At 54.4% G+C, this 24,095-nt stretch overlaps 1 protein-coding gene, 1 long non-coding RNA gene and 1 other non-coding gene across 5 annotated transcripts in view; 1 reads left to right on the top strand and 2 right to left on the bottom strand.

Annotated features, from left to right (window-relative positions):
* Positions 1–24,095, bottom strand: part of LOC126935316 (uncharacterized) — a 342,634-nt gene that overhangs the window by 214,681 nt on the left and 103,858 nt on the right. The window lies entirely within an intron of this gene.
* The window catches only part of PDE2A (phosphodiesterase 2A), a 100,273-nt gene that overhangs the window by 51,598 nt on the left and 24,580 nt on the right, over positions 1–24,095 (top strand). For all 3 annotated transcript variants that reach the window (XM_050756117.1, XM_050756119.1, XM_050756118.1), the window contains 2 exons: positions 14,392–14,481; positions 17,943–18,031. In XM_050756117.1, the coding sequence (XP_050612074.1) occupies positions 14,392–14,481; positions 17,943–18,031 (179 nt within the window). The remainder of the gene's footprint in view (positions 1–14,391; positions 14,482–17,942; positions 18,032–24,095) is intronic.
* LOC126936680 (U7 small nuclear RNA) lies at positions 1,295–1,356 on the bottom strand. Its single transcript, XR_007719505.1, has one exon. It is a non-coding gene; the product is annotated as a U7 small nuclear RNA (small nuclear RNA).

The raw sequence follows: 24,095 nt of genomic DNA, 5'->3' as shown, positions 1-24,095 counted from the left end.
GTGGGATAGTCAGGGAGGTGAAGACGTGAGCCTGCAGAGCCCTTTGGAGATGTTGGGCTGTGACGGCTGCAGAGAAGGACATGGTCACTGAAAAGGGACATTACATTTTTTTATTATGGATGATTTTAAGCAGACACAATACCAGAGAGAATAATATAAAAACTGCCATATACTCATCACTCCAGTTCAACAGTTGCTGGGATTTGGCCTCATTTCTTCCTCTCTTCCCCACTACCTGTTCTTTCATTTTTCTTTGCTTAAGCTTAAATTTTTTTTTTTAATTGTGGTAAAATGTACATAACCTAAACTTTACCATCATAACCGTTTCTAAGTGTACAGTTCAGTTGTGGTAGGTACATTCACACTGTTTTGCCACCAATCTTCAGAATTCTTTCTTCCTCTCAAACTGAAACTCTGCACCTATTATACAACAGCCCCCCATCCTCTTCTGTCTCCAGCTTCTGGTACCCACCATTCTACTTTCTCTCTCTATGACTTGGACTACTCTAGATACCCCAAGTAATTGGAATCATGTGGCATTTGTCTTTCTGTGACTGGCTTTTAAGTTTACTTAGCATAACGTCCTCAAGTTTTACCCATGTTGCAGCATGCGACAGGATTTCCTTCCTTTTTATGGCCACATAATATTCCAGTGTATGGACAGATCACATCCGTCCAGCACCAGACACTTGGGTTACTTTCACATTTTGGCTATTGTGAATAATGCTGCTATGAATGTAAGTGTACGGATATCTCTTCAAGATCCTGCTTCCAGTTCTTTCAGATGTATACCTAGAAGTAGGCTTGCTGGATCATACAGCCATTCTATTTTTGGGTTTTTGAGAAACTGCTATACTGTTTTCTGTACCTTTTTACATTCTCACGGACAGTTTCTCCACATCCTTGCCAAAATGTGTTCTTTTCTTTTCTTTTTTTTTTTAATGGTAGCCATCCTAATGGGTATGAGGTGACATTTCATTGTGGTTTTGATTTGCATTTCCCTAATGATTAGTGAAGTTGAGCATCTTTTCATGTGTTGGTTGGCCACTTGTATATCTTCTTTGGAAAAATGTTGATTCAAGTCCTTTGCCCATTTAAAACATTGGGTTGTTTGCTTTTTTGTCATTGTTGAATTGTAGTTCTTTATATATTGCAGATATTACCTTTTTATCAGATAAAAGCTTTGCAAATATTTTTCTCCCATTTCATGGGTTGCTTTGCTGAAATATTTTAAAGCAAATCCCAGACGTGATGTCATCTCACCAAAGGTAGACTTTTTTTTTTTTTTGGTTGGGGGAGCTTTCCGGTGAAGACTGAAAAACCTGCTAGACAAATTCTAAAATAGATGAAACGTTGGATTTTTGTTTTTTAAGGCTAGGAGGTCCTGGATGATGCTGAGATGTAACAGTGACACAGAGCCAGTGTGGAACTGTGTCTGGTGCTGTGTGAGGGTGACATGGTGGCTTTGGGAACATGGGTGCAGCACTGAAAATATAGGAGACTCCGAGTGAGGGTGACAGTGAGAGATCACTGTATGTGTGGCCCTGTGACAACCAGTGATGTGGGACAGTGGGACGCTGTGGACACTGAAATGACTGTGTGTCACCAAGCAGGTGGGACCTGCTCTGTGAAGGCCACAGGGATCGTGTCTCCTTGCGTCGTCCTGGTTGATGAGTGTGACATAGTGCAGGACTCTGCATGACAGTGAGAGGGACTGAAGCTGTGCTATAGGTGACAGGGCTGCATGTGATTCAGGTGGGCTCAGCCCCAGCCTCAGTTGCTGAGCATGGGAGGGAGCATGAACATTGTAGGGTAGATGAGGAGAAACATTGAATGGGGACAGAAATGGTGTCTGTGCCCATATGCGAGCTCCTCTCTTCTCTGAACACCAGGAAGGCTTCCTGGAGGCAGGATGTGGGCATTTCAGCAGGATGTCATAGGTGCTGATTAAGAGCAGGGCCTGTGGTGTCAGACAGCCCTGTCTAGGCTCTGACATTCAGCAAGTCATTTTATCTCTTGAGCCTCAGTTTCCTCAAGTATAAAATGGGGGCTCTTGGGAGGATTACATGAAGCAGTGCTCCAGTGCATGCAGTCTCTGGCACTTGGTAAATGCTCTATGGCCTCTTGGGGAGCAGCAACCTCAACACCTGCATCCCAGGCCCCCAAATAACAGGAGCACCAGTAGGAGCACAGTGAGGGTGCGCTGAGTGAGGCGTCCTCTTTTCTTACACCCACAGCCCTCCTCTCTCCCTCTCCCCAACTTCTGTCCCCTGCTTGGTGTTGTCAGCGATACCCCCTCCCGCCCACTCACTCCTGCCCCCTCCTCTCCCCTGCCATCCTTACCACTGTACTGTCAGCCTCCAGCCCAGGCTCCTGCAGCTTCATTCAATTAGGCCGATGCAATTTGCTCAAGAAAAAGTCCCATAATTTGGTTAATCACACCAGTGGGGGATCTGGTCCCAGTCGGGAGGGTGGGGGTGGATAGGAGTTCATACCCACAGCTGAGGCTAGGTGTCGAAGTGCCTGTCTTTTGGGACCTTTACCTGCTTTCTTGGGCTACTTTCAGGAGCCAACAGAGTCCAAAGCTTGGGTCTTCTCAAACCCAGCTACAGAGGCCTTGAAACAGAAGCCTGGACTTCCTGGGTTTGCTTGTATCCCTGGGAGGGTCCCTGCTGCTCTCTGGGCCTCAGTCTCCCTTTCCAAAAATGGGGGTGGAACTGGGGGTGTCTCAGAGGCCCCAGTTTGCCTAGCTCTGCATCCCAGCTCTGGTCAGTCCCCCTTGTGGCTTCTGAAGGGCCTTCTCCTGGGCCTTGGGGAGGGAGCGCTGAGGAGTAGGTGGAGAGGAGTGGGCCCCAGGGAAGTGAGGAGGGGTAAGTGTCCTCAGAGTCTCATCTGGAATATGTCTACCCCAGTCCTATAATTAGAGACCCTCTAGTTCCAGGCTGCACACCTGAAGGTGGGGCAGGAAGAAAGGAAGCTGCCCTTTCTTGGTCACCTGCAAGGCCAAAGCCTCTTAACCATGCAGGCTATACCTTGCACAGGAGCTCCAGCAGAGGTGGGGTGGCGCTCAAGCTGAGCCCACTCTCCCTCACCAAGCCTTTCCCCTCAGGCCCGCATCTGCCCAGAGAATTGGGGTCCCTCCTTTCTAATGTGCACACAGGTGGCCCCAGCCCCCTGTTGGGAGTCAGCTTAGGCAAGGTTTGACAGCTCAGTTTAATCTTCTCAGCAGCTCTGGGGGAAGGGACCATTTTTACGGATGAGGAACTGATCCCAGGAAGGTCCAAAGACTTGTCCAGTACATATGGTGTGTGGCAGGGCAGGCAGATGAGCCCACATCTGAGGGAGGCGATGGGAGAAGTGACAGGGGTGCACAGAGGAGAATTAGACCCTCTCAGATTCCACCACTCTCAGCCACACATTCACTCACCATTTGGAGACAAGACTAACCACCCACTAGTGCATTCACAGCTCCCCAGACAGCCACACACTCACTACACCACTGTCACATGGACACCAATGACCCGAATCACATATGCATAGTTGCAGGCCCACATGGTCACTCCCACGTGCAGATGGCCAGTGCACACACATAGACACGGGTACTTACACATGTTTACACTCTTACAACCCATGTGGGTTACAGATTCCCACAGAAACACAGACCTACATACTTTCACACGGACATTCTCCCAGTGACCCAGGGAACATAGTCTGCCATGATCATGTGATGGCCTGCAGGGACTCGCCACTCTGGACCATTAATGGGCAGGCTGCACACTTAGGTCGCCAGCAAAGTGGGAGTTCTGCTTTGCTGGTGACCTAAGAGGAGAGGTCAGTTTTGATAAGTGTATCCAGAATTTTGCAGTCAGAAAAACCACACAAAAACTATTTTAATTTTCATTTCCAAGATAAAATTTAGTTTGAATTGTATAGAGGGTCCGAGGGTCTGGTGGGAGGGCATCATCCTCTTTTCAAGGCTTCGGGGGTCTAAGGGACCCATGGATTCACAACAGTCCCACAAAATATCCCAGGCGGACATATTTACCCAGCCCAGTGTATGCTTCTGTGTGTGTGTGTGTGCACTGCGTGCATCTCACACTGGCTCCCAGATCTTCGGGATGTGAGGAAGGAAAGTAGGAGAGATTCCAGAGACTCTGGATGTTTGTTCTCTGGCTTCCTGGGCCCTCCAAAGGAAAACAACTCTGGATGCCAGCCTGCCTGCCTGGCTGGCTGGGTGGAAGAGTGGGCCGTGTTGAGAGGTGGGCTATATTGGGAGGTGGGCTGTGTGAGAGCCTGCCTCAGCCCCTGTGGCCCTGCTGACTGGGACACTGTGTAATGAGGCAGAGTGACCAAGGCCCATGGCCAGCATTCCGTGGGCTCATAGGCCCATCGCCTCCCCTCTCTGGGGCTTGGCGCTCTCATCTGAAAAATGGAGGCGGGGAGGAGGTGAGACTGGATGGGCTTTCCCCTGGAGACTGATTAGAGAGACAGAGACTCAGGCCCGGAGTCCAGAAAAGACAGCCAAAGCTGGGGAGGGCACATGAAGGGGGCAAAGAAGGTCCGGGTTCAGGGGAGTGCGTGGGGCCCCAGAGCCTGCCGTGTCTCCACCAACTCTTTCCTTCACTGGAGGAGGGCTCTGTGCCTTGGTGCCCCATCTGCCCAGGGCCCTGTGGCTCAACCTGTTGCTTGCTCTGTGAGGAGGACGGGAGAGGGATGAGAGTCTCAGTGATAGGTGGAGGACAAGACCGGGAGAGGGCTGGGGGCTTCTGGAGGGCCAGAACAGGAAGAACAGGAGAGAAGAGAAGACACCACGGTGCAGGAAATGGAGGAGCAAAGGCTTGGAGTGGGGAGGCTGGAGGGGTGCAGGGAATCAGGCTGGGGCACTGCAAAGAGGCCTGAGGCCAGAACAGGAAGAGCCTGGATGGAGGGAGTGAGCAGCCTCTCACCCTTAGCCCCCTGATGAGGTAAGATGACTGCGAGCCCTGCTCCAGGCTGTGTGCTGAGCATTTTGCTTGGAGCCTGTCGCTCTGGAGGAGGGGAGGGGGTGTTCCCAGGAGCTATGACAGTCTTGTGCAAGGGAGGGACAGGGTCACATTTGTGTTTAACAAAGCACTGCACTGGGAGAGAGGAGCTGAGGGACCACCTGGGGAGCATGGTGACTGGGACCCCAGAGGCCAGGCGTGCCCCAGACGGACCCCACTCAGAAAATTGCTTCTCCCTTAGCCCTTATAGAAGGGCTATTTTTAGGAACAATAAAAGTGCTCATACATTCCTGCAGGGGCAGGGAGAGGGAAGGGGGGCAGGAGTCAGTGCAGAGGAAGAGGGTGGACCCCTCTCTTCCCCCAACTCTGCCTTGGTCTTCAGGGGCTTCTCCTCAGGGGCTTCCCTAGCCAGCCCTGCCTCTCCAGCCCCCACCTGTCCCTGGGGTTCCCTTCCAGCTCTTATGTCTGTCCCTCTGCTTCTGAATTAGTCCTTGTTCTGACCGTCCGGCTCTCTTTCTCATACTTCCACTTTCCCCCTCCCCCCGGGGTTTGGGGAACAGCTGGGATGGGCCAAGCTCTGATGAGAGAGCCAAATACAGTCATAGGACAAAGCAGCGGGAGGCTGTGGGACACACACATGCCACAGAGCACAGATACAGAGAGGTGACCAGGCACAGAGAGAAGCGGCCAAGCACCCAGGGAGGCTGAGAGGCAGGGAGAAAATGCACTGGGACAGTCAAGGAAAGTCCCAGGGCAGGCATCACTGGGCAGCTAGCTGCTGTGCCCTGCTCTCTGTCTTGTCCCTACAGAGACCAGCATGGCTGGGCTTGCCCCCCGTCCACCCCCACCAGCCCACCCCAGGCCAGCCCTTCCTCCCCGCCCTCTGCAGGCCCACACTAACCCTATGCCAGGCCCCCTCCTTCAGCATTTACCTCCCACACACAATGGGCACAGCGAGGAAACAAGAGACCCAGTCTCTGGCCTGGAAGCAGACGCTCAGCCCCACCTGACATCCGAGAGGGCTCAGCCCATCCTCTGGCCAAGGCAGGTATTAGAGGGGCCCCAAAGACAAGCAGGACTCTGGGACAAGGTGTCCTAGTGTGGCCCAAAGGGCTGGGCTGAAGCATGGGTCTTCTGGCTCCAGGTGAGAGCCTGGGTGAGTCCTTCCCTGCCTCCTCTGGCCTTAGTCTACCCCATCAAGCTGGGATTGGACTCCATGAGGTCTAGGGCCCTGTAGACCCTGGTCCTGTGGGAATTCTCAGAAGGCCTGGGAGGAGGACAAGTGACCACACAGGAAGGCTTCCTGGAGGAGGTGACCTCACTCATAAAAGAAGGTGATGGTGACAGTGCTCCTCTTGGGGAAGACCTCTCCCTCTGACCTGCTGCCCTGACCCGGTCACATGTGGAGATGATCCTGAAGCACAAAGGGCCTGCTGGCCTGCGGAGGTAGCTGGGAGAGGTTGCCAAAGGCTCTCAGTAGGAGGCACCCCATTCCTCAGCCTCCTCTAAGACTGTCACTGTGCCAGACTGAGGAGGCTTTGAGAGGTCTCAGCTATCTCCCCTGCCTGGATCCTTGCTCCACACCCCTCTTCTCCCTGATGGCATGTAGCCCTCACAGTTTAGTAGTCCTGGGCACACAGGAGTTCACCCAGTCATTTACAGCTCAGCAAATAGCTACCAACACCTATGAGGGGCTGGGTACCGCTGGAGACCCAGAGAGGGGCAGGACACAATCTTTGCCCTCCAAAAGCTCCCAGTCTGTTGTGGGAGCCAGAAGGGAGAGGGTGGCACTGCATTGATGCACACGGTGCATGCCATGGTGGTGGATGGGGGGCTGTGGGACCCCCAGGTGGGAGTGTCAGACTTGCCTGGAGAGGGAACAACAACAAACTCTCCCTGGAGGGATCCAGAGAAGGGAAATCACTTGATTCATTCATTCATTCATTCATTCATTCATTCATTCATCCATCCATCCATCCACCCATCCAATTATTCCTTTGGCCATCATTTCCTGAGGGATGTAAACTCTCTTCTGACACTGGCCCAGCAGGACACACAGTGTCCTCCTCCTCTCCTGCTTGAGCCACGATGCCTGCCTCTTGGAGGCTCCTGGACTTGCTTTGTCCAGCTCCCAACCCACTCTGAGGGGGTGAGGCTGAGGAGGGTGTACAGACATTCAGGGTCACCGAACTCAGAGCTGGAGGGTAGCCACCTCACCAGGGGCCCTTCTCAGGGCACAGGCTCCCTGGTGACAGGGCCTTGGTCCTTGCTTGCACACCTTTGGGGACTGGGAGCCCCCTCCTCCATCCTGCTCAGGAGTGTGCCCACATCTGCCTCCTTGTGACTGCCCTGAACTGCCTCATGGGCCCCAGGCCAGAGGACAAGGAGAGCTAGAATGCCAGGTGACCAGGACGACCGTGATGGCATGGAGAGGGGGATGCTGTGATGTGTTTGGGAGGAAGTTTGTGGCGTCCAGAAGAATGTGGGCGGCAGGAATGGGAGCCACTCTCAGTTCTGCCCTGTAGATGAGGCAGCTGAAGGTGGGAGGGAGTGGGAGGAGATCTGAGCCGGCTCTGCCCTGCTTGATCTGATATCTGCCTCGCAGGGCAGATATCCTCCCCCTCCCCACACTCAGCTCCTGCCTCCCTCCCTCTACCTACTCTGACTGTTCCCTCCTTTCCTGACTCCAGACTCTGGGCGAGGGACTGAGGGGATCCCAGTGAGTTTGGCCCTCGGGGAACTGATCATGCAGACAACTCTTACCTTCCTTCTCCTGTTCTTTCCCTCTTCCCTTTCCTTCATCCATCCCCAAACCTAGCTCCTGATGGATCCAAGGGTGCGGGGGACAACCAGGAGGGCATTTTGGAGGAGGCAGGAGCTGGAGTAGAAGCTGGGACTGGCTTGGAAAGGGCAAGAGGCCCAGGTGGAGCTGGTTGTGGATGCTGGAAGGGAGGAGCCAACAGTCTGGGGTCAGGCTCCTGTGGATGGGGACACCCTTGAGAGGCGCCGGGACTGGCTCAGGTGTATTCTACAGTGCACGTGTCTCCAGTGTGGCTCGGAGGCTGGAGACGCGGCCCTGTTGGAGTAACAACTGAAGCCGGAGTCTGCGAAGGGTGGGCAGGAGGATAGAGGGATGGGGGCATGGAAGGGGAGGGGGTAAGTAGAGGAGGGAGGGGAGGAAGAGAAAGAGCGGGGAGGAGGAAAGGTCTCTGAGAGGTCCCTCCTATAGGACTGGGCTCCTGCACTGCGAGTGGCCCCGTCCATACTACCTTGTTATCGGTGTCTCCCCACCACTAGCCTCGCTCTCTCCTTCCATCCCCAGCCTTTCCCCTCCAATGGGACCTTCCCTGGGGCGTCCCCTCATTGGCTGTTCTCACCTGAGCAATGCCCCTCCCCTTCAGTCCTTAGCCTCTTCACCTGTACAAGGGGATGACCCAAACAGGCACCTCTCAGGCTTGTAGGAGGATCCAAGATAGTGTCAGTGGGTCTCAAGGTGTGGCCCCCCGACCAGCAGCATCACTGTCATCTAGGAATGTTTGGAAATGCAAGTTCTTGGACCTCATCCCAGACCTACTGTATCAGAAACCCTGGGGGTGGGGCCAGCAATCTGCACTTTAACAAGCACTCTGGGTGGTTCTGGTGCACACGAACATTGGGGAATGCCTGGCGGAAACCTCTAGCCACAGGAGGTGCTTGGGAAAGGTACCTTCCCCTTCCCAAAACCTGATGCCTCACTCAAGCATGGCACTGACAGTTGGGCTAGTCCAGCTGCGTTCTGGCTCTCTGTCCTGCCTCCTCCTTCAGACTAAGCCTCCCAAGGGTTGCCAAGCCTCTTTCCTCTATTCTCCTGACCCTGGTCCAGCTCAGCCTCGTTGAGAGGGGTCTGGGGCTACAAGATCTTCACACTCACAGGCAGTTCCTCTTTGAGCATCCAAGGTACCAGTGTCTTTGAGAGGCGGCTCCTTGGCCAGGTGGCACACATGGGTGGGTGGGGAGGAAGGAGGAGGAACCACCGTGTTCTGCTTTCTTGTCTCTGACTCTGCAGGCTGGGTGTGCTGTGAGGCTATGAGGAGGCATAGAGTCAGCTTGGGTGCTGGGCTGAGGCTCGGGGCCGAGGCTCAGCAAAAGGGGACTTCTCTGGTCTGAGCCTACAGGAGGCCTCCTTTGGGGCAGTTCTGCCAGTCACCCTGACTGGGCGGCTGTGCTTGCTAGTGCCAGACCCGTGCTGGGCACAGAGGTCGATAAGTTCTCCTGTGCCCTTGAAGGGCCCCGTCCTCTGGAAAGATAAGAGACTATGTACATTGCCCACCAGAACAGGAGAGAGGAAGCAAAAGAGGCATAGATGACACTTGCCTGGCACCCCCTGTTTCCCCTCTAGCTGCCTTCCTGGGTTCTCCATTCTGTGGGTGCTTCTCTTGAGTTAGGTGCTTTCTCCCCATGTTCTCAAGGTGACTATTTGGAGGTTTGTGGGAGGAGTGGGCTGGAGACACAAGAGTAGGTGGGGGCAGGAAGTATGCAGGAGAGAGAGAGATGGAGAGTGGGAGGAGAAGCTATGAGAGGAAGAGAGGACGCGGAGGTGGGAAAAGACGTCAAGACTCCTGGAGAGGAACAGGAGTGCAGGCTGGGACAGAGGTGGACGTCGGCCGAGGGAGGCAGGGAGGGAGGCAGGTCCACCTGAAAGGAAGGCAAGGGGTGATGGACAGAGAGTTTGTGGACTCCGAGGTCCTGGGGGGATCTAGAAGGACCCCTCCCTTTAGAGAAGGGGACACCAAGGCCCACAGAGAGAGGAGGCCTCGCAGAGGACCTAACGCAAGCAGAGTTGCATGAATCAGTGTGAATGGACAGTCCCAAGAGCACAGCTGGACCTTGGGAGGTACTTGACTCTTGAGTTTGATGTTATTGCCTTCCTGTAGGCCAGTGTGAGGGGCACTGTGAGGCTTCCTTGTAGAGAAGGAGGCATGGAGCCAGTGCCAGGCAGCGGGGAGAGCCATAGGAGGACCTGTGGAGGTGGGGAAAGGCATAGAGACTCGTGGAGAGCTCTCCATAAGGAGAGCATCTTATGGCAGTGACCCCAACCCTCAGGAAGGGCGTTGGTCTTGTGCTTGTGGCTCCAGAGGGGGTAAGACCAAGGTCTCTGGTTTCATAGAATCTTAGGCTTTAAGAAGGAGTTAGAAGTAATTTAGTCCAGACCCTCTCCTCTCCCCAGATAAGTGCAGAAATGCAGATCCAGCCCAAGGCTGAGCCGCAACCCTGGCTTCAGAGGAGGCCTGACTCAGAACAGGCTCCCCTTTCTTGGTATCTGGGGTGAATGAAAGATAAGTCCTTGGTAATGGTGCTGTCTGTGGTGCTGACTGGCCCTACCTCAGACTACAGAGCTGCAGGTGGAGCTGGGGAGAGCAGAAAGGCTCCATCTATCCATCTACCCACCCACCCAGCCACCTATCTACCTATCCACCCACCCATCCATCCACCATCCATCTACTCCCAACCCATCCTGCACCCATTCATCTATCTACCCACCCACTCATCTGTCCAGCTTCATTGAATTAAACCACAAAACCATAGAACTATATGCTGCAGAGCTAGAAAGATCAATTTTTTAGTAATGAGAAAACTGAGGCTCAGAAGAGGAAAGTTGTTGCTTAAGGCCACACAGAACTTATGTAGTCAATCTGGGACAGGACTGGAAATTGTGGCTCTTTCCTACACACCACAAGTTCTCCCCTGTGGTCTGGGAAATTGCCTGGCTTTTATGCTGATATCTATACTGATATTTGTTCCAAAAAGCTGTGAAGGCAGGAAATGTGACTTCCTTCACCCCATCTCAAGCCTGAGTTTGTGTATGTGTATGTGTGTGTGTGTGTGTGTGTGTGTGTGTGTGGTGTGCATGCATAAGTGCAGCCTTGTGTATGCATTGAATATATGATTGCCTTTTGATCTGTCTGTGTGCATGTTTATGTGAGAGACTGTGCACATACATATGAATAGAGGTGTGTGCATGGCAATATGTATTTGTGTGGCATGTGTAGATGGGCATGTGAGCAGGTAAAGCTGTGTCTGTATTTTTCCTTTCCTCTTCCTTTTAAGATTGAAGGCCCCTGATTTAAGCCTCACTCCCCATCTGTGCCTTCAATTCAGGAATCTCCCTGCTTCCCATTCTCAGCTGCTCCCCACTGATTCTCTCCTTCCTTCACTGAAGCAGTGACTCTTCCTTCTGAGCCCACACCTCATAGGCTTTGCAATTTGAGCTGTTTCCTCCCCTGAGTTGATGCAATGGGGTGAGGTTGCTTTGAGATCTGAGGAAGATTCATGGAGGAGATGGCATTTGAGCAAGCCTTGAAGGCCCCTTTGAGTGCCAGATCTGAAGTGGCTCTTCCCAGCTTCAGTTCCTGCACCCAACACCCTCCACTCCTGGGGCAGGCTGGGTAGGACCAGGAGGTAGACTGACAGAGGGATGCCTGCAGAGAGCCTTGGGCTTCATCGGTCACATTGCCATCCAGTCCACTCTGGCACAGATGGGAAACCCTTCCCTGCTGCTGCTCCAACTCTCCCCAACTTTCTTTTCCTGATCTCCTTATTGCTATTATCCTGCCTTTGGCCTGAAAAGTCACAGAAAACTGAACAATCAGAGCAAAGGTCAGGCAGGCACCCACCAATTCCAGTAAAGGACAGTTGAGGGCATTCCCCAATTGAAGCAAAGGGCAGGTTGAGGAGTCCACCAATCAGAACAAAGGACAGACTGTTCTTTCTGAGCCCCCTAGGGTGGGAGCTGGGGATCAGGTGCTGAGCAGGAACCAGACAGGGGCTAGAGATCCAGAGGTTTGGGTTCTGGACCTGGCTCTGCCCTGACTGGCTGGCTCACCACAGGTTGATCATTGCTTCTCATTGAACCTCAGCTTCCTCATCGGTCAAATGAGGAGACTTAGCTCTCTGAAGCCTGTGGCTTTGAAAAATTTCTCCCCCTGTATCAGGCTCACTTTGTCACCTGGGTCTCTCTTCCCCAAGTCCACATCACGTACGTCAGACTCCACCAAGGGCAGGGCCTCTCAGGAGTCAGCTTGTTGACTCCTCTGCCTCCAGGAAGGAATAGACATAAACTAACATCACCTTCTGCACTGTCTTTAGAGCCCTGGTCTGGGGAGCATGCGTCTGGAAGACTATCTTGGGAGTATTGGGGGCATCAGTTCTTCCTCCCCTTTTTAGTCTTCAGAATTGACCTTGGAAGGCCATAATAGCCTGTGTGTATTGTACACAGGCATCACTCGAGCTCTTGCCCTGTGAATCTGTAAGGAACTGTACCAGTGAGAACATGTGTGTGTATGTGCGCATGTGGATGGTGTCTGAAGGCATGCTGGGATGTCTGCAAGGATGTGGGGTCTGTGACTGTGTGGTGCTGAAGGTGTCTGTGCTGTGATGAGGAGCCTAAGGGTCGAAGGACAAGTGATCCAATTTGGGTATTGTGTTGTCTGGAATCAGTAGCTTCTGATGTCTGATGGCAGACATCTTCCCATGACCAAGATATGTATCTTCATTCTTGAGCAGTGGGAGGGACCAAGGAAGCCTGGGTGTTGGAGAAGGTGATGCTGAGTAAGCATCTGGGGAGAAGGCCCACTGCTGCCCTCCTCCTGGGAACACAGGATCCATGGGGGTAGAGGAGGAAACTGCAGCCAAGAAGACCCAGGAGTGAAATTTGGAGCTGAAGCCTGTATGCAAGGCTTCATTTAGAGCCCAGCATGGAGCTTTCTGGCAAATGGGCATTCAGCCCACTCTTGCGCACCCTTGAGGATGGGCAGCTCACTTGCTCCCTCTCTCCTGGTGACCTGTAGCATGCCTTTGTAGTGTGGCCCTGCTTGGAAGAAGGTCCTTCATCCCACTAGACCAAGGCCAGCCTCCTGTGGAATCCTATGGGTCCCCAGGCTATCCATGGGGCCAGAGTTCAGATCCGCCATCTAGGAGGGTCTGAGAAATTGGAGTTGGAGACTGATAACCCTGGGTCTCCTCTGCTTTAGATGAGGCACCCCTGGGTTATCCAGTCTTAGTCACATGCAAAACTTGGTTTCCAATTCCCTCCTTTCATAGGTCGCCTCCTCTGGATGAGTCTCATCTTGTCAGCACCTGGGACACAATGGACAGGGGATGGTCTAACTAGACTATAAAAGTGGGGGAACTGTCATTTTCCCAATTGGGTTAACATACCTCTATTAATATGTCCTGCAGTTTGAGCATTTTTATTTCTTGCCAGTCATGCTTACACTGTGGGCTCATGCTGAGCTGTGGTCTTTTAAGACACTCAACTTCATATCATGTTCACATGAATGGGGACCCAGCCATGTCTCCTTCATCTTGCAGTTAATCACTTTGCTTTCTGAACACAGACCCAGCCTTCCACTGGGAAGACATCTGAAAGGACTTCCAAGGGCTTGCGGGAGGGCATGGCTGGTGGATGGTGTGAGTCACGATCTTGCCTTGGCCCTCGTTTCCTTTGTTCTGTTACCTTTCTCTTTGATCCCCATGGCTCTGGCCAAGTTAATAGAGCGAGAAGCAGGGACTTTTGTCTCCGTTCCGGCTCTGCAAGGACGAGTTCTGTTCCTGGGATGGGAAGGCTGTGAGGCAGTCAAGGCTGACGTCTCCTTCTCCTCCTATAGTTGCCAGGGATGGCCCAACTGTTCTCCCACCTTATGGGTCATGCACCCCATAGGCTCTTGATACTCTCAACCCAGCCCCTCACTAGGCTGGAAAAATGAGACTAGGTGAGACCACCTTCCTTCTGGGGAAAGTGAGCGGGACCCAGCTTCAGCGAATATTCAGCTGAGCATCTACTCTGTGTTGGGCATTCTGTGAGGCACTTTTAGGGCTCTGATTCATTTTTATTTTCATTTTTAAGGGCTCGATTTCATATTGTCTTCATGTCAGCCTGTAGGGGGCAACAGCCCCAGCTGCTTCCAACTTACAGATAGGAGACTGAGGCTCAGTGACTCAACCAAGACACTCACTGCTCATACACAGTGGAGCTAGGATTCAAATTTGGGTGTTTTTTTGTTTGTTTGTTTGCTTGTTTTGTTTTAATTTGGAGCCTTGTGGTTTCCCTACTATGCCAGAATTGTCCTTGACTAGAGAACGAGGGACCTAGAGTCTAGGCCAGGCTTGACCTGTTGACTCACTGTGAGGCCTTTGCTAAGTCCCTGTCCCTGGCCCTTCTCTGAGCCTCATTTTCCCCACTTGTAAGATGAGGGTACTTGAACCTTATATGGCCTTAAGACTGTTTGATTTTGAGATCCTAAGATCCTGGGATTCCTGAAAGCCTTGGGCTCTGGACTAAGCTGGGGGGTTTTGCTCACAATCCTTTGGGCAGATGGGTCTGCCCTGGCCTGCCCGGCAAAGCCCCTCACTGCCCTCTCCTCTCTTCCAGGATGCTTTGCTGAGTCTGGGCTCTGTCATCGACATTTCGGGCCTGCAACGTGCTGTCAAGGAGGCCCTGTCAGCTGTGCTCCCCCGAGTGGTAGGTGCCCGCCCTTGCCCCACACTTCCCACCCCGCCCCCTAAGCCTTTGACCAGCTCTACGCTGTACCTCATTCAGGGTCAAGGGGGAAGGAAGAGGCAGGGTCCCTGCCCAGAGGACTTTCATGGGGAAGTGAAGGGTCTGGGTGGGTGTTCTGAGATGGCTTTCTGGAGGAGGAAGCCGGAAGCGAAGCACCAAGGAATGAACTTGCATAGGAATCCTGCAACAGCTGAGCCAGAAGGGGCCTTAGAGGTTAAGCGGAAAAGCTATGTCTCAGATAATGAAAGGGATTCACCTAGGATAACAGGACGTGGTGGAGCCAGCTGGGTTTTGGAATCCATGCAGCAGGAGAAGTAGAGGGTAGACATGTAGAAGGACTTCCTGGAAACCAGGTCTGGGAGGTACTAGAATAGGGCTCAGCTTTGATGAATAGATGTGCATTGGGTTAAAGTGCCCTGCCTGGAGATGGGAGGCTAGGAAAATGGCCTCTAGCAGCATTTTAGCATCTTTCTCTTTGTCCCATCCGAATACCATGGATGAGTTGCAGGTTTGGGGAAGATGGAGGATGGTGATCATGGTTGCCTGAGCCCAAAGTGCGTTACTGGGGAGATTGTGCCCCTTGTCATCTATTCCAGGCCACTCCCCAACCTGGCTTCAATGGCCACTGTTCATCCCTTAGGCAGGAGGATGGGTAAACTGGCCCTTGAGGCCCAAAGTAGCAGGTTGTCAGTTGTGCCAGATAGAGAGAAGCAGGGGACTTTTGGAGTCTGGGGAAGGGAGTCTGATCCAGCCTAAAGGGCATGGAAGACTTCCTGGAGGAGGAGATGCCCTGACTGAGTCCCGATAGCCTTAAATGTCCTCTTCCCTACTCTAAACACTGCCAAGGGCAGCCTCTGCTCCAGGAAACATGGCCAACTCAGAATGTGACCTTCGCATCCCTCCGGAGCCCATTGTCCCTGAATCTGCTTGATGGATGAACCACCGGAGGCCCAGAGAGGGAGGGCGCTTGTCCCAAGGTCACACAGCATGACAGGGATAAATGGGACTTGGTATCTAAGCTCCCCCATTCCCTCTCCTCAGCTCTGCCTTCCCCAAACCTCCTAGAAGTTCAGAGCCCAGGAGGAGGGCTAATGAGTGAGCTTTATTGAGTGTGAAATTGGTAGGAAGTGGGTGGCATGTTGGAGCCCAAAAATAAATCCTCCCAGAGAAGGATGAGACTAAGGCAACATCTGGCCTGGGGTGGAGGCACATCTGGAAAGGGAAGGTGGTAGAAGCTGGCAGGTCGGTTTCTGCAGAGCTGCCCCAAGAGCCTCTGTGGCCACTGAGGCTGCCCTAGGGTGGGAGGAGGAAGTGACTGGCTCTGTTTCACAGGCAGGGTGCCCTGGTGGCTGTGCCAGCCTAGATGCTCTGTGACAGATTAATTGTCTCCCCAAAGCTGGGGGCTGGGATGACAGCTGTGGTCCAGGTTCCTGGGACAGTAGGAAATGTCAACCCTGGCCCCCCCCGCCAAGAGACCTATAGGAGGTAGGGAAGCCCTGACTTTCAGGAGTCCTGGCTTGGTTGCACAGAGGGGCTCAGCCCCCAGTGAGGTAAGGGAGCTGAGGTCTGCTCTGCTGCCCCCAGGGAGGGGAGCAGAGATGGGGAGGGGACCCCCGCCCAGGGAGGAGAGCTGCTGGCACCTGGCTTCCTCATCAGCACCCATTGTGGCAGGCAGCCCCGAATGCAGATGGTGCTGATGTGTCTGAAATGGTTCCCTCCTTCTCTCCAATAGACTCAGCTAATTTTAACTCAGAGGACTGAGTGAGGGGGTGGGAGACATACGGACATCCGGAAGTGAAGCAAGGATCTGTCCCCCTCTACCCCCATGGATTACCCACCCCTCCCTCTGCATGGGTAGGACTTTCTGTGTGACCCTGCCTGGTCTCTCAACCTCTTTGGGCCAAATAACTCAGACCTCTCCCAGGCTGCTGGAAGAGATGGATGACAAGGAGGCTAGATATAGCCGAGGAGTGGGCGGCCTCCTTCCCACTGAATTCTTTATCCCTGAACATCCCACTTAGGTTTCATTCCAGCCAAACAAGAGGGTGTCTGCCCCTCTCACTCCCTTCAGGCCTTATCATTCCCACCCCATGCCACACCCACCACCGAACCTGGCTCAGTGTCTCTGGAAGTAGTGGCCAGGCATCTCCTGGGGATTGGGAGGGAGTGGGGGCTGGCTGGGGACAGCCGATGACAACGAGAGTGGCTGGCAGGATTGTGGACTCTCAGAGTCATGGAAGGCAACTGCTTCTTCTGGGAAGGATTCCACATTTACTGAGTGTGGGCCTTCAAGACGTAGCTCCACTGTCACCTCCTCCCAAAGTCCTCCAGGATACCTTCAGCTGGGAGGCAAACCCTTTTCCACCCTCCTGCAGAGAAAACACAGAGTTGTGGTCAAGGCTATGTTGCATGGGGGTTGGTCAGGGATCCCTAAGGGTTGCCAGTTCTGCTTGGAAGGAATGTAGATTTTTGCCTGTAGGTCAGTGAGGGCAACTACTTCTGCCAAGACATGGCCTGGAACTGAGGCCAGAGCTGCTCTGGGCCCTTGGGGAGGGAGGATTAAAGAGCAAGAGCTTTGATCTCCCTCTAAGGAGCAATCTTTCCAAAATACAAATCTGCTCACGTCTCCCTGCGCACGTCCTGTCCTGCCCCCAGTTCTGTTCGTAAGGCCCATCCCACTCAGCCCTACTGACCTCGGGCCCATCCCTGGTGCCCCTTCCCTCACTATCTGTTCCTAAATGCTCCATGCTCTATACACCTCTGGACCTACCTGTGTACCTGCAACAAGGTCTGGGAGCCCATTCTGCACCCTGCCCACTCCCTGAATGTGTCTAATTCCCACTCAGTGACAGCTGAAAGGTCACTTCCTCCAAGAAGCCCTCTCCAGCCCCCACAGAGGATGGTGCAGTGCCCTGCTCTGTGCTCCTCCCTTGGCTGGGGTTATAGGTGTGTGGTTTCTTGTAGAGTTGAAGGAGGGATGCTTCCTGGAGCATTCCGAGCCCTGTCCCTGGTACAGCTCAGAGTGGATGCTCGGTTATTGTTTGCTGAATGTCTGAGGCTGGAGTCAGGCAGGGAAATATCCCCGGATGGGAGGTGATTTGTCTGCACCTTCAGTCCTTCAAATTCTTTGCCTGGCACGTTGGGTTTCGGGTCGTAAAGAAAGTCGCAGGTTGATGAATCCTGCTTGGAATTGCCTGCGTGGAATTCCTTCCAAGAGGAGAGGACAAGGCGCTTAGTTCACAAGGTGTATTGCTGCCCTGGCTGCATCTTGGAATCACCTGGAGAGAAAACCAAACAGATCATTGCCAGAGCTCCACTCCCACAGGTTCCATGACCTTGCCCCGTAGACCCCTGCGTGCAGGCTGGGACTGGGCAGCTGAGAGGACCTCTCCACAGGGTTTCATAAGTGCCTTCTGTCCTAGGAAACTGTCTACACCTACCTGCTGGATGGGGAGTCCCGGCTGGTGTGTGAGGACCCCCCACATGAACTGCCCCAGGAGGGGAAAGTCTGGTGAGCCATTCTCTGCACCCCCATTGCCCTCTTGCATGGCCAAGGATTCTCAGGGCTAAGGCACCATCCAAGGTCAACTGGTCTGACCCTCCCCATCTAACCTTGATCTCTGCCTCCCTGCCAGGTGGGATTCATTGGCCAGGTTGCTGACCCCAGCATAGAAGGGCAGAAGCAATGTCTTCTCTTTGTTGGGGAAATGGATAGGCACAGAGAAAGTACCAAGTGATGGTGAATTTTCTCCTTCTAATTGCTTCTAAATGGCTGCGGCCTCCTCAGAGCAGAGTCTCAGAACGTTGGGGCCATGGGGTCTATCAGTTAGAACACCAGCATGCTGTGAGAACTACTGTGAGGCTGGACTTGGAATCCCAGCATGCTGGGCCTGCAGGAGCTCACGGTGCCAACTCCCTGCATCTGAGAACAGGGAGATCAGAGGCAGCGTCCTGCTGAGGGTTCTGGAGCCCCACTGCCTGGGTTCAAATCTTAGCTCCCTGTTTACTAGCTGTGCAACCTTGGGCAAATGACACAACCTCTCTGTGCGTCAATTTTGTTTGCGAAATGGTGATACTAATGGTACTTATAGGATTGTGGGGAGGATTAAATGTATGTCACACATGTAAAGCATTTAAGTCAGGCCTGATCCGTGGTGAGGACTGTCTGTTGGGGATTACCATTGCGAGAGAATGCTGGAATCACTGACTTCAGGATCTTTGGATCAGTGCACTTGGCCCCCTGATACCTCGATGCCCATTTAATTCAGCCTCCTCATTTTCCAGATGGGTGGATATCATGAGACATGACCAAGGTCACATGCCAGGTATGAGGCAGAGCCAGGCCTAGGACTCGGGTCTTCTGACTCCTGGCCATTTAGGGGACAGTGAGAGGAAGTGGAACTTACCAGATGAGAAAATGTTGAGGGCAGGCATGCTGCTGGGAGGAGGCGGGCTATAAAGGATGTGGCCATTGCCTGCTAAGCACTGAATGCAGAGCCACTGTGGGGCCCAGGGGGCACTAGGCAGGAGCTGAGGGCAGAGTGGGCACCAGTGGGGGTGCCCCAGAAGGCAGCTCTCTACCCCTATGAGGAGGGCTTTTCCAGCAGGCCAAGTGATCCAGGGACGTGGCTTTTTCAGGTAGCAGCTGAGCCTGGCAAGCCACTCACCTTTCACAGGGGCCATGGAAAGAATTCCTGTTTGAGGATGCTGGACTCATGGTCCTGAGGCCCCTCCTGGTGCTGGAAACCCTGGTTTCTAGGATGCTGGTCTCTCTCCAGCCCTTTCCCATGGAAGGAGTTGGTTCTGCTCTGATAGTCACCTTCCCACCTCCTATTCTCCCACTGAGCTCCTTTCACCTTCCCCGAACAACGTCTCCGTCAAGGAGCATGGGAACAAAGCCACTGCCACCTCTCTCTAGCCTTCATGTCCCATCTGTAAGAGGATCGTCTGAAAGGTCTTTAGAGTCTTAACGGGGAAAATGTGGTCATGTTCCCCTTTCTCCTCTAATTCTAAAGAACTGCTCCCCTCCAGCAACCCCCCCCTCTAACTCTAAAGAACTTTGCTTCATATAAGCTCCACTCCTCCAGGAAGGCTCCTCGAAGCAGCCTGGGCGGCCTTCCTGGGAGGGATGCAGGAAAACAGGCTCAGGAGGCAGTGGGGGGCAGCCTGCAGGTTTGCTCCACCCCCTGGGACCCACACATGCTCCCCTCAGCTGTCTGGGCATGTGGAGTGGGTGCGTATCTGTGGTCCAGGAATCTTTGAGAGGGCTCAGATCCTTGGCATCAGCTGCCCTTTCAGCATCCTCCCTCCAACCACTTCAGACTCAGAAAGCCCTTTGGAAAAAATACAAAAAAAAAAAAAATCAATTAAAAGTGAATGTTCAAATCCAATTATCCCAGAGCTCAGTGGAGATGGGGAGGTGAGTGCCTGCTGGGAGACAGGGGTTGAAGATTCCAGGAGGAGGGCCAGGGAATGAGAAGACAAGAGGGTCAGGGCAGCGAGGACCTCCCAGGGGACATACCCATCATCAGGACATACCCGTCATCATCCCCAAACGGGAATTCTTTCCATGGCCCCTGTGAAGGTGAGTGGCTTGCCAGGCTCAGCTGCTACCTGAAAAAGGATTAGGGTGAAGGCCCAGGCCCAGTGCTCTCTCTGGTATCTGAGCTTTGCTTGCCCACCTTTGTGCCTGGTGTCTGGTGGTGAGCCCACCTCCACAGTTAGGGCGGAGAGGCCCCAGGGTCGGCTGGGCCCTGCTCTCAGGAGCTCCCAGCAGGATGGGGACTTGAGACCCAGGTGTATGGAAGAGGGAAGAGCACTGGAATGGGATTCAGACAGGTCTGGATTCTAGCTCAGCCCCCTCCCTGTCTCTCTGCTTTCCTACCTGAGGCCTGGTCTATTGGCTTAATGGATGACAGGTGCCAAGTGCTTGGCACAGGGGCCAGCACACAGCAGGAGCTCAGTGATTGTTACTTGCACCCCCAAGTCCCAACCAGCGATTAGCCTCGAGTGACCTTGAGAAAACACCTTCCTTTCTGGCCTCTTTTTCTGTGAAATGGGCGGGGTTGGGTACAGGGTCCTTCAGATGGTGACCTCTGTGGCTCTGGTTCCCCCAGGAGGGAGAGGGACCGACCTGCAGGCTGCCATGGAGCCTGAGGCTCTCGCAGTGCCCGAGGAGGTGGGGGTGTGTGGAGGGTGCTCCTCCAGGAAACCCTGGACGGCTGGCAAACAGCAGCAGGTGTGGCGTGGAGGCTGAATCATAAAGACAGATAAGGAGGCCCGAGGCAACGGGCAGGGAATGGGCTCAGGGCGGTGTGGGGAGAGGCAGGGTGAAAAAGGGTCAAGGCGGGAGTGAGGAGGCCCCCCCGCCCCAGCTCCCAGCCCCACCTGCCCCTGTTCCTGCCACTCTGCAGGGTCTCAGATGCTCAGCTGCATCCCCCCAGTGTGTCTGGCTTTCTTGTCTTCTGGTGCTTGTAAGGGCTGTTCACTCCCTTGTAAAGACCTTTCCTGCTCCACTTTCATTTCAGTCAATCCCATTTTATTTATCTTTCATGGCCTGACCAGAAACCCTCTTGGGGAAGCCTGCTCCACAGTTCCCTGACACTGAGAAGGAACCAACTTTCAGAAAAGGGGTCTGGGCCATATTGGCCTCCCTTAGGGATGGGTCTGTTCACAGGAAGAACCCTGGGCTGGGAGTCAGAGACCTGGGATCCAGGACAACAGGGCTGCAATCCCAATCGATGCCCTCTCCCTGGACCTCCATCTGCCCTTCTGTAAAATGATAGGCTGAACATTCTGATGTTGAGGGCTGGTGAGACTCTGAATTGTAAGGGCTGCAAAGGGCCTCAGAGCTGGAGAGGAGAGAATCCTGGAAGGCTGCCTGGGCCAGGGTCTTCCTGAAAGGAGGCTTCACTTCCCTCTTGTTGGTGCCCCACCTCCATCTCCCAGACTGTTTCAGGCCCCAGCTCTGCCGCCTTCCTCTTCTTGTGTCTCCTGCTATCTTAAAGCCTCTGATTACCTGCTGCTGAGTGCAGCAAAAATCTCAGGCCTTTCAGCTGCAACTGAAGCACCCACCGCCCACCTCGGCCCAGGCTGGCTGTCTCCCTCCGCTACCACTTGGGGGTCCTCAGGGCCCATCCCTTAGAAATTTCTTCCGCTAAACTGACCAGGTCTTTCATTACAGAATCTGACCATCCCTAGGGTTTGTCTCGGAGGACACCGGGAACGGTCTGCTCCCATATCAGGATCCTCACATGCTGAGGGAAGGAGGGCGAAAAGAGGGTCCGGGTCCTGGGGGCTCAGTGAGAGTGGGGGGCTCAGTGAGGGGATGGGGACTCAGTGACAGTGGGCAGCCTCAGTGAGGGGATGGGGACCCAGTGAGGATATGAGGGCTCAGTGAGAGTGGGGTGGCCCAGTGAAGGGATTGGGACCCAGTGAGAGTGAGGGGCTCAGTGAGAGGGTAGGAACTTAAGTAAGGGGATGTAGGCTGAGTGAGAGTGTGGGGGCTCATTGAGAGGGTGGGGGCTTAGTGGGGAATGGGGGCTCAGTGAGAGGATGGGGGCTGAGTGAGGGGATGGGGCTCAGTGAGAGGATGAGGGCTGAGTGAGGGGATGGGGCTCAGTGAGAGGATGGGGGCTGAGTGAGGGGATAGGGCTCAGTGAGAGGATGAGGGCTGAGTGAGGGGATGGGGGCTGAGTGAGGGGATGGGGCTCAGTGAGAGGATGAGGGCTAGGTGAGAGGATGAGGGCTCAGGGAGAGGATGGGGGCTCAGTGAGGGGATGGTGGTTGAGTGAGAAGATGGGGGCTCAGTGAGGGGATGGTGGTTGAGTGAGAAGATGGGGGCTGAGTGAGGGGATGGGGGCTGAGTGAGATGATGGGGGCTGAATGAGGGGGTGGGGGCTCAGTGAGAAGGTGGGTGCTCAGTGAGGGGATGGAGGCTCAGTGAGAGGATGAGGGCTAAGTAAGAGGATGAGGGCTCAGTGAGAGGATGAGGGCTCAGTGAGGGGATGGGGGCTCAGTGAGAAGGTGGGGGCTCAGTGAGGGATGGGGGCTCAGTGAGAGGATGAGGGCTAAGCGGATGGGGGCTCAGTGAGGGGATGGGGGCTGAGGGGATGGGGCTCAGTGAGAGGATGAGGGCTAGGTGAGAGGATGAGGGTTTGGCGAGGGTATGGGGTTTAGTGAGGGGATAGGGGCTCAGTGAGAGGATGGGGGCTCAGAGAGGGGATGGGGGCTCAGTGAGAGGATGGGGGCTCAGTGAGGGGATGGGGGGCTCAATGAGGGGATGAGGGCCGAGGGGATGGGGACTGAGTGAGAGGATGAGGCCAAGTGAGGGGATGGGGCTCAGTGAGAGGATGGGGGCTCAGGGGGTGAGGGCTGAGTGAGGGGATGGGACTCAGTGAGAGGATGGGGGCTCCGTGAGAGGATGGGGGCTCAGTGAGGGGATGAGGGCTGAGTGAGAGGATAAGGGCTGAGTGAGTGGATGGGGGCTCAATGAGGGAATGAGGGCCGAGTGAAAAGATGGGGGCCCAGTGAGAGGATGCTGGCTCAGTGAGAGGATGAGGGTCAGTGAGGGGATGGGGACTAAGTGAGGGGATGGGAGCTTAGTGAGATGATGGGGGCTCAGTGAGGGGATGGGGCTCAGTGAGAGGATGGGAGATCAGTGAGAGGATGGGGGCTCAGTGTGGGGATGGGGGCTCAGTGATTGGATGGGGGCTCAGTGAGAGGATGGGGGCTCAGTGAGAGGATGGGGGCTCAGTGAGGGGATGGGGCTCAGTGAGAGGGTGAGGGCTTAGTGAGGGGATTGGGGCTCAGTGAGGGGGTGGGGACTCAGTGAGAGGATGGGGACTCAGTGAGGGGGTGGAGACTTAGTGAGAGTCGGGGGGCTCAGTGAGGGTGGGGGTTCCCTGAGGGGATGGGGTTCTGTGGGAGGATGGGCTCAGCAACAGGCTTGGCTGCTTGCTGATGCCTGGGACCTAGTGGGTGTTGGAGGAAGGGGCTTCTTCAAAGTAGAGGACCCGAGAAAGACACACACAGGGGCTCAGAGAAGTGCAGGGGGACCCAGCTCTTTCCAGGCTGTTGGCCCTACCAGCAGAGAACCTTTCCCTCGATTCTTTTTCCATTAAACAAATAGTTGTTAAAGGGACGGAACTGCCATAAAATCCACGCCTATTCCTCTCTTCACTCTGTGCCCATCTGTCCTTATCTTCAGTGGGGCAGGCCATGACCACCCAGGCACCCAGTGCTGTCATTAGCCTTCGCCTGGGCAGCTGGCCCTGTGGGGGTGGAGTTCCCCACAAGCCCAAGCATGAGCCTGGAAGGCAGGGTGGGGGTGGTGGAGTAGTAAGGGAGGAACTGGAGAGGAGCAGGGAGCTGCTCTAAGTTCAGCAAGGAGCTATCGGGGGTCTAAGCAGTGGACGAAGCTCCCACTCCCATGTGGGTGAGGGAGTCTCAGCCTCGGCACATTCCCCCTTGCAGTCTGTGGGCATCTTTGGAGCCTTCAGGAGGACAGCAGTTCTGGGAGGGCTGTGGCAGAGGAAAGGGGCTCCCACAGGGATAGGTTAAGGTGAGCGTGGGCT

The sequence above is a fragment of the Macaca thibetana genome, chromosome 14 (genome assembly GCF_024542745.1).
Source record: "Macaca thibetana thibetana isolate TM-01 chromosome 14, ASM2454274v1, whole genome shotgun sequence".
Classification (NCBI taxonomy): Eukaryota; Metazoa; Chordata; class Mammalia; order Primates; family Cercopithecidae; genus Macaca; species Macaca thibetana.
Note: the sequence above shows the minus strand (reverse complement) of the source record. Positions and strands in the feature narration are given on the sequence as shown.